Below are 12277 nucleotides of genomic sequence, written 5' to 3'. Positions count from 1 at the left end.
TAAAACTGATTAAGATGGTAAATTTTGTGCTACGTATACTTTGCCATAATTTTTTTAAAGTTCTGCCTTAAAATAAGTGTTTCCAAGCTATCTGTCACGTATCTAGCAAGAGCTGTGGTTCCCATGTGTGCGCTGGTCTTTGGGGAATCCTATTGCAGAGCATCATGGTTGGCTTGGCGTTAATAAAGGATATCCCCCTGTTCCCCACCTGTCCAGCTCATGGCCACATCAGAACAACACCCTATGAACTTGAACTTTCTTCACCAAGAGCTCATCTGTCGTCTGCTTTCCCCCTCCAGGTCCTGAAGCGGCAAGGCTACGATGCAGCATGTGACATCTGGAGTTTGGGGACCCTGCTGTACACCATGCTGGCGGGGTAATGCACACTCTCCCATAGGAGTCAGCATGCGATGGCATGTGTGCCCGAGACATCATGAGGCAGACGTCTCAGGGGCTGTCTCTTCAGCCCAGGGTCAGCCCTGCCCCGGTGCCACAGGCGGGGACGCACTCACAGGTCTTGGGTAAACACCTCCTTAGCCCTTTCAGGACAACTAAAGAGTAGGGATTAAGAAAGTTGGCCATAGGGCACCTGGGTGGCTCAGATGGTTAAGCGTCTGCCTTCGGCTCAGGTCATGATCTCAGGGTCCTGGGATCGAGTCCTGCATCGGGTTCCCTGCTTGGTGCAGAGCCTGCTTCTCCCTCTCCCTCTGCCACTCCCTCTGCTTGTGCTCTTCTGTCTATCTCTCTGTCAAAATAAATAGATAGAATCTTTAAAAAAAAAAAAAAAGAAAGTTGGCCATATGTTTTCTTTAAAATGTATCTCCAGAATTAGGGAACTGGAGCACAGAACTCAGCTCATCAACAAAAAACCCAAGCCTCTGACCATCTGTCCACATTCTTCCTGGCACCAGGCCACCCCCTTAAGGGGTCGCAACATCTTCTCTTAAAAACATCCTCTTGAGTTAAGAAGCACCCCTAAAGCCTTCGAGGTCAAAGAGCACCTCAAGAAAGGCAGCCAGGTAAAAGCAGGTGACTGACTTGTGTGGCCGCCAGATGAGACAGCCGGCCTTACAGAAGGAGGGTTGGGTCTGCTGTGTGCACATCTGCTTCCAGTCCGAGGTGTTCCCCTCATCAGCTCTGTTTCTGGCCTGGACTCCTTGACCTTTATTGGCCTCACTTCCCTCACTTTTGAATGAGAAGAGGACACTGTGTATTCAAGGCTTCCAGCCTTAAAGGTCTAGGATCCAAAGAACCCCAGAAGGACCTATATTTTTAAATTTATTAAGGATTTGCACAGAAGGAAAAAAGAGCTCTAGACCATCCAGCCCTGCTCACTGTAATAAAATGGACAAAAGGCCCTGGTAAGAATGAATGGGAGTAGCCTGTTTTTTCTGTGGCCTTAATGAGGCATCTCGTGATAAGTGAGTGATCAGTGTCTGTAGTGAAAGGAGGCGGACGTGTGAGCCTGGGGCTGTGCCTTGAGGACCACAGTAGCAGGGAAGGCATCCCGGACCTTCCTGACATCACACTGTTGGATTGCCCTGCGATTCTTCTGATACTCACGTTGTCTGTACATAAACCTCAGATCACCAACCTGGCCACTAAAGGAAGTGCCGTGAGGATCACATACAATTCCTTTTCTAACAGGCATGTATCGACATGCCCTGGATAATGTTGGGAGCTGATGGAATAACTCACAGTGGGGCAGATGCGGATGGCATCTTATATGTGTCCATGTAGATCCCTGTGAGTGTTTTATTCTCCCCATTGTGCAATCAAGTCTTAAAACATTAATTTATCAGAGAACCAGAGTTGGTAATAGACCAACCATAGGTCTATCAGACTTCAAATCTCAGGTTCTCCTCCATTATACCACAGTCTCAGTGTGGAAACTGAATGACCGGGCCAACCATTGAAACACTCGGTCACCAGGGGAGCCAGGAAGGGTCCAGGGATGCTCATGCTTGGGTCCTAGAGTTTTCTACACTTGCCTTATCGACCTACACCAATGACCAACTTAGGAAGATGGACATAGCTTAAGAAATAAGTGACGCTTTCCCATGACTCCTGAATTTGGAGTGCAATGGCAAAGAAAGAGCTATTTTTTTAACAACAAAGAGGCAGGGGTGCCTGGGTGGCTCAGTCGGTTAAGCGTCTGACTCTTGATCTTGCCCATTCCTGCTCTCAGGTTTGTGAGTTCAAGCCCCACACTGGGCTCCATGTTAGGTGTGGAGCCTACTTAAAAAAAAAAAAAAAAAAAAAAGGCAACAACAACAAAAAGAGGCAATAGCAAGCTGTGGACTTTACTGTAGGTCATAAAATCAGAACTCATACCATGCATTCTCTCATTGCACAGATTTACCCCATTTGCAAATGGACCAGATGATACTCCTGAGGAGATTCTGGCAAGGATTGGCAGTGGGAAGTACGCCCTTTCTGGGGGAAACTGGGACTCAATCTCCGATGCCGCAAAGGTGAGTGTTTTCCAGTGCTCTTGCTTCTCAGGTGTGGAGATTCTGTATTAACCATTGTATTTGTGAGGAAGCTAGAGGATACCTTTCATATAAATAACTCAGGTATTTTATCTCATAGATTTTTTTTTTAGCTTCTCAGTTAAAAAAAAAAAAAGTGGTTTTTTGCAAAAGTCTTCTTACAGCACTTTTCACATTTTCTACTGTCTTGGTGTACTAGGGTTCTCCAGAGAAACAGAATCAATAGGATGTGCATAGATACAGAGAAAGAAAGATTTGTTTTTAAGAATCAGTTCATGAGATTGTGGAGGCTAATAAGTGTAACATCTACAGAGTAGGTCCATAGACTGCAAACTCAGGGAAGAGTTGGCATTACAGCTTGAGTCCAAAGCCCGTCTGCTGGCAGACTTCCCTTTCCTTGGGAAACCTTGGTCTTTTTTATCTTAAGGCTTCAATTGATTGGATGAGGCCCACCAACATCATGGAGGGTCATCTGCTTTAGTCCAAGTTGACTGATTTCAGTGTTAATCTCATCTAAATAAGACTTTCACAGCAACATCTAGACTGGTGTTTAGCCAAACACAGGGGACCATGGCTTAGCCAAGGTGAAACATAAAATTAACTATCACAGTTTTAGTGATGTTGTAAACTGAGTGCCCTAAATGATCACAGACTGATCAAAAAGAACTCTGGGACGGAGGTGTCAAGGTGACACATAAAATTAACTATCACAGTTTTAGTGATGTTGCAAACTGAGTGCCCTGAATGATCACAGACTGATCAAGAAGAACTCTGGGACAGAGGTGTATTTCTGTTACTTTAAAACTCTTTGCACTGAGGCTTCCCTGCAGCTTCACTATTTGTGACCAACCTTGTTTAAAGAGACATCAGACTTAGTCTTTTTCAGTTGAGATCATCAATTCCTCTCTAATCAAATAGTCAATGATAACACCACCACTCGGAAGAAGCAGCCTCAGTCTATTTCCTGTGTTGCCGTAAAATGACTGGGAGAGGAGTAGACCGTCGGGGTTCTGATTCTAGTACTGCCATCATCATCACTGTGTGACCTCATACAGAAATGGCAGAGGGGATGGTGGAGAAGATGGTAGAGAAGATGGTGGAGCAGATGGCAGAGGGGATGGTGGAGGTGATGGTAGAAGTGATAACGGAGAAGATGATGGAGGAGGTGGTGGAAGTGATGATGGAGAAGATGATGGAGGAGGTGGTGGAAGTGATGATGGAGAAGATGATGGAGGAGGTGGCAGAGACAATGGTGGAGAAGATGGTGGAGGTGATGGTAGAAGAGATGGTGCAGGAGATGAAGGAGGTGATGGTGGAGAAGACAGTGGCGGTGACGGTGGAGGTGATGGTAGAAGAGATGGTGCAGGAGATGATGGAAGTGATGGTGGAGAAGATGGTGGAGGTGACAATGCAGGTGATGGTAGAAGAGATGGTGCAGGAGATGATGGAAGTGATGGTGGAGAAGATGGTGGAGGTGATGGTAGAAGAGATGGTGCAGGAGATGATGGAGGTGGTGGTGGAGAAGATGGTGGAGGTGATGGTGGAGGTGATGGTAAAAGAGATGGTGCAGGAGATGATGGAGGTGATGGTGGAGGAAGTGGTGAACAAGATTGTGGAGGAGGTGGCAGAGATGATGGTGGAGATAATGACAGAGGTCATGGTGGAAGTGATGGCAGAGAAGATGATGGAGAACGTGGCAGAGGGGTTGGTGAAGATGGTAGAAATGATGGTGGAGGTGATGGTAGAAGAGATGATGCAGGTGATGGTAGAAGTGATGATGGAGAAGATGTTGGAGGAGATAACGGAGGGGATGGCAGAGAAGATGGTGATGAAAGTGATAACAGAGGTCATGGTGGAGGTGTTGGTGGAAAAGATGGTGGAGGAGATGGCAGAGGGGATGGTGGAGAAGATTGTGGAGGAGATATGGAAGAGACAGTGAGGGAAATGATGGAGGAGATGACAGAGGGAATGGCAGAGAAGATGGTGGAGGTAATGATGGAGGTCATGGTGGAGGTGATAGTGGAGAAGATAGTGGAGGAGATGGCAGAGAAGATGGTGGAGGGGATGGTGGAGAAAATGATGGAGGAGGTGACAGGGCATGGTCAAGGAGGTGGTGGAAGGAACGGTGGAGAAGATGATAGAGATGATGGTGGAGGGAGTGGTAGAGAAGATAGTGGAAAAGATGATGGAGGTTATGACAGAGATGATAGTGGAGGAGATGGTGGAGATGTGGAAGAGACGGTAGAGAAGATGATGGAAGAGAGGACAGAGGGGATGGTGAAGGAGGTGGCAGAGGTGATTATGGAGGTCACGGCAGAGGTGATGGCAGAAGAGAAGGCACCTGGCCTTTAGCAAGCACTTCCCATGTGTCAGACCCTGACACTCCCAGTGCTCCCATCCATCCACTCTGTCTCAAAAGAGTATAGGCATTGTCTAGTTCTGGTCCCCAAAGTAGACCAGGACTTGGGTGCTGGTGGTTTCTGAGGCGACCTTGGAAGCGGGAGTGGGGGCCAGGGAGAAGGTGTCAGGAAAGCAATCAAGTCAAGTACCAGGATTGTTGCTGCAGGCAGAGGGCTTCACTGCCTCCTGGGACCTTGACGACTTCTTCCTGCTCCTTCACCACCATATCTTCTGCCTCACCTGCCCCATGCCTTTTCCCCTCTCTGTGTTCCCCAAACATGCAACAAAACCTCCAGTTCTCCAAAATCAGACAAAGTCTATGGATTTGTGTGTTGTTACAGTGCAGCTTGCAGGTACTGCATAGAAACACTGCTTTACTCTGAGATCTTGAGCAAACAACACAGGTCTCTCTGCTTTCAGTCTTACCCGTGGAAATGGGAACAATACTGCTTCTAGGAGATACTTGTTTCAAGAAGTTACTAAGATCAGTGTTACCAAATATTAAAAGGCATTTGATTTTTCTATTCAAAAAGGGATATTGGATTAGTCTATAGTATTTCTCTGTTGTGGTTTATGACCAGAAATTCTGTTGAGTGCATCATCATCATATCGTGTACGTACGCTAACTCCCTTATTTCCCTGTGAAATGCCACGGGAATACCAGAGTAAGGTGAGCAGCCTAGCAGGAAAACACAGATTCTCATCATGGCTCTTCCCTGGACAATTGTTTGATCACTATAAATGTCATCTGCAAAACAGGGACAGTAATATTGGCCCTCTTTCCCCCAAGCACTATCCCGATGACTCTCTCAAGAACAGGTGTATCACGCATGTGCAGACGGCCTCATGAATGCCATGCAGATCCACATCACAGTTGTAATTGTGTGTGTGTGCACATGCATGTGCGTGTCATGCCATGTGTGAATGTTAAGTGGAGCTTTGTCTTTAAGCCACAGTCGTAAGAATCTTTATTGTGATTATCTTACAGTCACATAAGAAAATCACCCCTAGGGGACATTGGCCCCTTGGACCCACGTAATGGCTTCAGATGGACAGTTCTGTGGCTGGTGCTGATTTGTAGCAAATGTTTGGGGACAGTGCTAATAAAAGTGACACTACATATGCATTGTCATAACTGGTTTATATTATGTTAAGCTAGTCGTTACCTAGCTTCTCCCTTTGGAAGGGTATCATTTTTACTAAAATAGCAGTTCAGTAAATTACATGCATCATTCAACATTTCTACATTTGATTTCTCCTTGCATGTAAGATCTTTAACACGATATAAACCTGAGGTGAGCCACCAAGGTGATGATAATTAAAATTCAAAAATCATTCACATACTTTTAAGGCTGAAAATAAACATTTGACACCCAAATGCAGAGAATCGGTCAGAACAATGGTGAGGTTTTGCCGTGAGAGGGAATGAAGGAATTTTGCACAGGAGGCTCTTCGAACCGGCTTCTGCTGTCTTCCCTTATAGGATGTCGTGTCCAAGATGCTCCATGTGGATCCTCATCAGCGCCTGACGGCCGTTCAAGTCCTAAAACACCCGTGGATTGTCAACAGAGAGTACCTGTCCCAAAACCAGCTCAGCAGACAAGACGTCCACCTGGTGAAGGTATGGACAGGGAGTCATGAGAGCAAGATGCTGGGGGTGGGGGGCCCAGGAAAGTTACCCTGATCCCCCTCAAAATAACCTAAAGAAACCACAGTATGGGAACCAGATAGCGAACCAGTAAGAGGCACAAACAGGTATCCCTAATTAATTTACTTTTACACATTTCTTCACATACAAGCAATCACACACAAAATTCTGAATAAGTTATAACTTCTGTTAACAATCCTGAGCAGCTTCATTGTGTTTGTGTGTGTGCATGTGGGACAGAGACAGACACGGAAGGAGGGAGGGAGACAAAGTAGGACAGACAGACAGACAGATGGGGGTGGAGAGAGGGAGGGAGAGAGAGAGGTGGAGGGAGTGGTACATCTGCACCAATTCAAGGTGCCAAAGTCCTGGGTTCTAGAGCAGACGTCCACAGACTTCTGTGTAGAGGCCCAGACTGTAAGTATTGTAGGCTTCCGGAGCCGGCTGTCTCTGTTGCTCCTCCTCAAATCTCCTGTTGTGGCCCAGAAAGGCCCTCCAAGTGGCTGCGTGCCGCTGGGCCATAGGAAAAGTTGATCCCCGGGAGCGGGGGCGCTGGGCTGGGCCGGAGGGCGCACCCCATTTTCCTGAGACACTTGCCAGGGCACGTGCCACATGGGACCTGGCTGCACAGCTTCCACGAGAGCATCCTGACCCCTGGAGCCCCTGACAGAGACACAAGGCTGTGGAGGGAACAGAGGTCAGGCCACAGCTGGCATCACTGAGATCGTCTTGTGCCCAGGGATCAAAAGGTTCTCAGCTTCAGAGCAGCTGCTCATTCAACTGTTGGGTCTCGGTAGACCCTGCCATCCGACGACCCCACCTTGCTGTGTCCGACCGTGCGGTGCGACTGTGATCAGAGTCACCAAAGCCAGGCGTCACCAGACCCAACTGCAGCCAGATGGTGGCCTCGGGCCAGCTCGGTCGTGGCACACCCACACTGCAGTGCAGTCCACACGGACTGGCTGACATCCGAGGACTGGGGTCCACACCCCGGGCACGAGCAGCCTCTGCCTCGCGTGCTTGGCAGAGGCTGCTTGGAGCTTCGTGGGGAGGACTGAGGCCACAAGGGTCAGTCCTTGGAGGGTAAAGCCCGTCTCCTGAGATCCGGCTGGTGTGGTAACATGCCGGAGAGCAGGGGTCGTGTGACCTCATCCCGGGGCTCCCTGCGAGTCTGAAACACCTCAGGTCACACGCACAACCCCAGGCGGGTGTGGGACGGCAATAGAACAGAAGCGCCATCATTTAGGAGGACCCAGAGTGTGCCGGACACGCCCGGCCCCGGGGTCCTGCAGGCCCCGCTGTGCGTGGGAGAGGACAGCTCGGAGAGGCCCCAGGCCCCCGCTCGGGAGGGGGTGGGCACCGCGGTCAGCCGCCCTTTCCCTTCCTTCCCCAGGGTGCCATGGCCGCCACCTACTTGGCTCTGAACAGGGCTCCGCAGGCCCCGCGGCTGGAGCCCGTCCTGTCGTCCGGCCTGGCGCAGCGCAGGGGCATGAAGAGACTCACGTCCACGAGGCTCTAGCACGAGCGGGCCCTGCCGAGCGTCCTGGGCTGTCGGGCGCTGCCGCAGTGCCCACGCCGGGCTCGGAGGCCCAGGTTCCTCCGCTCGTTCCGCGCCTGCTCGCCAGCGGGATTGGATCCAGACCGGTGACCTCCCCACGCCCTGCTGTGCCAGCCTTGCCGCCTCCTTACCCCGAGCAAAGCCAGACAGACTCATTTCACTGCACACCACCACGCCCGATGCCTGTAGGGTTCCTTCGGACTCCGTGGGTCTCTTACGATCATGGCTTATATTTACAGAGAGAGGGTTTTTCCCAATGATAAAGCCAGTAACTGGGTCAGGTTTCCGACACACGTGTCCTAGTGATTCGGGTGGGCGGACGCGCTGACCAGCTTACGGCACAGCCTCCCCGGGCGGGGCTGGCCTCTGCGGTCTGGGGTTGCCAGAAGGACAGGGTCGGCACATGGCACCCAGAGTAGACGCCAGGTCCCTCCCAATGATCCAAAGAGCCCTTGTCCCATCGCCCTTCTTCCTGACTGAGGTGCTGGGTGTTCTCTCTGGGTCGCGGACCCACGGGGGGAAGAGCCCAGAACCGGCAGGCGGTATCTTCACCCGGGGAGCCTCTTTTCACAAGAATGGTGCGTGCCTGGGGAGGAGCCAGCGAGAGCTTGTGCCCCCCGCCCTGTGTCCTTGTTCCCGCCACGGCCAGGGCTGCAGGGCTGAGGCTCCACGCTCCCGCGCTGGCTCTAGCCGTGGCCAAGGCCGCCCAGGTTCCCAGAGCGTGTTGGGCCTGACGTCTGGCCGCGGCCTTACGTCAGCCTCCTGTGCTTTCCAAGCCGTGGTTTTGCTGTGTTCACCTTCCCCTCTCCGGTCCATGGGAGATCCGTGAGCCCTGGCAACCCTGAGCTCTGTCCCTTCCTTCAAGGCGTGCTCTCAGTCCCATGCAGCCGGGAGGGGGGCACGGGAGGCCCTGCTGCCGCCCTGGGGCCCGGAGGGGAGCCGAAAGGTGGGTTACCCAGGGTAGCCATGCACTTTGTAGAAGCTGTGCTTTTGTGTTGCATTTGTGTTTCCGGTTTTCACCTGATGTTGCAGTGACATTTAATGTTTCCCTTGGGGCGCGTGCACACAGGAGGGGCGCGGTGCCGAGGGAGGGGGCTGTGCGCCTCTTGTTAACTGAAACCGGACAGGCTCGGCACCACTGCCTGGGCAGGAGGGGAGAGAGCGTGTGGCCTTCGGTGTCCTCCCACCGGCCCCACCGGGGGTGCCCCCAGGCCGGCCCAAGACTCCCCGCTGCCCTCGCTGGGTGCAGGGCACCTGCAGCCCTCAGCCAGATCTCACTAAGAAGACACATTTCACTGTTCCCTTCATCCCCCATCTCAACCAACTACACCACCTCAAAAAGACAAAAAACAACATGCGGCATTCTGAGTATAACTCCTTCGCTTGCTCCAGTTGTGTTCAGACCTTAAAATGAAACCTTTTTTCAGAAGCTTTTATAATTCTGTGAGCCTTTCTCCCCCCTCAGAGAACCACCAGATGTAAAAGCGGGGGGGGGGGGGAGAGGGGGCAGGTTCTTGAACCTGTTTCCCACAAAGCCTCATTAGGCATCTCCCCTATTTTCTCACTAGAAAATGCTTTTCCCCGAGGCCACAAAGGCTTGGTTCACAATAGTTCTGTTTTAGGTCTGAATTATTTGATCTATTATTAGAAGCTTAGGAGAAACTGGATAGCCCTTAGGTCCCGGGTCTGCCCTCCTGGGAAGGCACCAAGGTCATCACACCTTCCGTCTGCTGCCCAGGCCACTGCTCCAGGGTTCCCACGGCCGACGTGTGCCGCCCGGCGGCCGGGCTGCTCGCCGAGAGTTGGAGCACGGAGGGACGCGGGCCAGAGGGGACAGGAGCCCAGGAGCGGGCGGGGAGAGGGGACAGCGGGTGCTCCCTGCGCACCACGGCTCCTGCTCGTGCGCTCTCTCGGTGCCACCACGCACGCAGCCCCACCTGCCACACCCCGAGAGCCGCAGAGCGACCCGGGGCTCACCTTGCACCACGTCGTGCCCTTAGCCAAGGCCAGGGTGCGGCGGTGGCCGCAGAGACCGTGCTGAACCAACTCTACTTGAATGTCTGTGAAATACCTCTGCTTTCTCACCTTATCCAGAGCGCGGTGATACTTGAAACCCTTCCACAAAGTCAGCCTAGAGACGTCGATACCACAGTTTAAACCGAACTCCGAGGTCCAGTGGAGCAGCCAGCGGCTGAGCCTTCTAAGCAGCAGTGGGGTGCGAAGGAAGGGGTTACTTCTCATTTGCGTCCCCTGTGGGGCGCACCCCTGCCGGCCCTGAGCAGCTCCAGGGCTTCACACAGGCAGCCAGACCACAGGGAGTCAGATGGCTGCCCCATAGACCGTGAAACAGTCCCCCCCCCCCCATTCATAGCCCCGCAGACCGCGGAACAGTCCCCCTCCCCGGATCATAGCCCCACAGACCGCGGAACAGTCCCCCCCACCCCGGATCATAGCCCCACAGACCGTGGACCCATCCCCCCTCTGGATCATAGCCCACAGACTCTTGTGAGAAAACCGAGCCCTGGTCCTTGGGCCGCCTCCCCCACTGCCCCACGGTCCCCCCAGGGAGCCCACTGTGGTCTCGCCCCACCTGCAGGCCCCCCTGTTTGACAGGAACACCTGACTCACCCCACCAGAGTGAGGGCTCTGCCAGATGCCGCCCCCAAGTCAAATTTGGGCAAGAGTGAGATTTCACCTGTATCCTTAGGTCAGATTGTCCGTGATTTTAATCTAACTTTGTGTGTCTTGATGCCTGGAAGATTGTCCAGCATTTTAAGTGATAATAGTACTTAACGTTAGCCGGTATTGTTCATTCAGTGGTGTTACTCCTAAAGCCTCACGTTGGGACTGTTGCCTCACACTTGACTGATTCTCTCAAGCACATGACGAACTTGATTTGCACTCTTTTTTTCTTTCCAAATGGTTTTGTTGCCCTTCACCTCTCCAAGAGTCCTTAAAATTCTAGAATGGAAAAGGACACTGCAGGTCCCTGGGTGGAGAGAAGACGTGGGTTCGCAGAGCTCGGGAGGAAACCCGGGAGACTCGAACTCGCCACCGCTGGTCGCCCGTGGAGCACGCTTCCAACCCAGACCCCGACTCAGCACTTTGTTTACAAGCCCGCATCTGTGTTTACAGGTCATTCTTATGTTCACGCTTTGTATTTTATGTTTGAGATGGGCGGCCACTATACAGATATTTATTACGCTTTCCAGACTTTCTGAATAGATTTTTTGAATAAACATGGGTTTTATGAAGTGTAATCTTTTTCTAGGATAACAATAATTTTTGGCCTTTCTGTGTGGTTGCCAATGATAGTCTGCAGATAAGCGTCTTGCTCCTCCCGTCCCCTCACTCCATGCTCGGGCTGCTGCCAGCCCCTGCGGCTGCAGGGTGGCATCTTCGTAGGGAAGGTGGGACACTGTGGCCATCCACTCCACACTGAGAGCTGTGTGTGGGGGCCTGCTGGAGCTTCTGCGTGCATGCGTGGCCGGCGTGCGAGTGCGTGCACACGCGCATTGTGCAGTGTGTGTGCGTGCATGCGTGGCTTGTGTGAGTGCGTGCACACGTGCAGTGTGCAGTGTGTGTATAAATGTGTGTGCGTGCGTGCGTGGCCGGCGTGCGAGTGCGTGCACACGTGCAGTGTGCAGTGTGTGTATGAACGTGTGTGTGCGCGTGCATGCGTGGCCGGCGTGCGAGTGCGTGCACACGTGCAGTGTGCAGTGTGTGTATGAACGTGTGTGTGCGTGCATGCGTGGCTTGTGTGTCAGTGTGTGCACATATGTGTTGTGTGGTATATGGATGCACATGTGTGGCTATTCTTGTGTGCATGTGTATGGTGTGAGCATATTTGTGCATCTGTGGTGTGTGGTGTGTGCCTGTGTTTACACACATGTGCAGGTGTGTGTGGTTATATACTCACGTGTGTGTGGTGTATTGTGTCGACATGCACACACGTGTATATGTGGCCTGTGTAGTATTGTGTGCACACGTGTGTGCGTGTGCCTGTGTGTTGTATATTCGCGTGTGCCTTGTACAGGCATGTGGTGTATTGTGGTGTCCGTGTGTGCACGTGTGTGGTGTGCGTGGGTGGGCCCGTGTGCACGTGTGCACTCTGCACAGAGCCTGGCCACGTGACGGGACGGGTACTGGCAGGAGACGGTGGACGGTGTGTGGGTAGCG

At 52.2% G+C, this 12277-nt stretch overlaps 1 protein-coding gene across 6 annotated transcripts in view; it reads left to right on the top strand.

The window, feature by feature from the left end:
* The window catches only part of RPS6KA2 (ribosomal protein S6 kinase A2), a 339623-nt gene extending 328265 nt beyond the window's left edge, over window positions 1–11358 (top strand). For all 6 annotated transcript variants that reach the window (XM_045865879.3, XM_045865877.3, XM_054505643.2 and 3 more), the window contains 4 exons: window positions 300–376; window positions 2357–2474; window positions 6376–6513; window positions 7934–11358. In XM_045865879.3, the coding sequence (XP_045721835.1) occupies window positions 300–376; window positions 2357–2474; window positions 6376–6513; window positions 7934–8059 (459 nt within the window). In that variant the 3' untranslated portion in view covers window positions 8060–11358. The remainder of the gene's footprint in view (window positions 1–299; window positions 377–2356; window positions 2475–6375; window positions 6514–7933) is intronic.
* Window positions 11359–12277: the final 919 nt, after the last annotated feature.

The sequence above is a fragment of the Mirounga angustirostris genome, unplaced genomic scaffold (assembly GCF_029215605.1).
Source record: "Mirounga angustirostris isolate CCGP_5_RB_7025 unplaced genomic scaffold, mMirAng1.0.hap1 SCAF_8, whole genome shotgun sequence".
Lineage (NCBI taxonomy): Eukaryota > Metazoa > Chordata > Mammalia > Carnivora > Phocidae > Mirounga > Mirounga angustirostris.
This window is presented reverse-complemented; position numbering and strand designations above follow the sequence as displayed.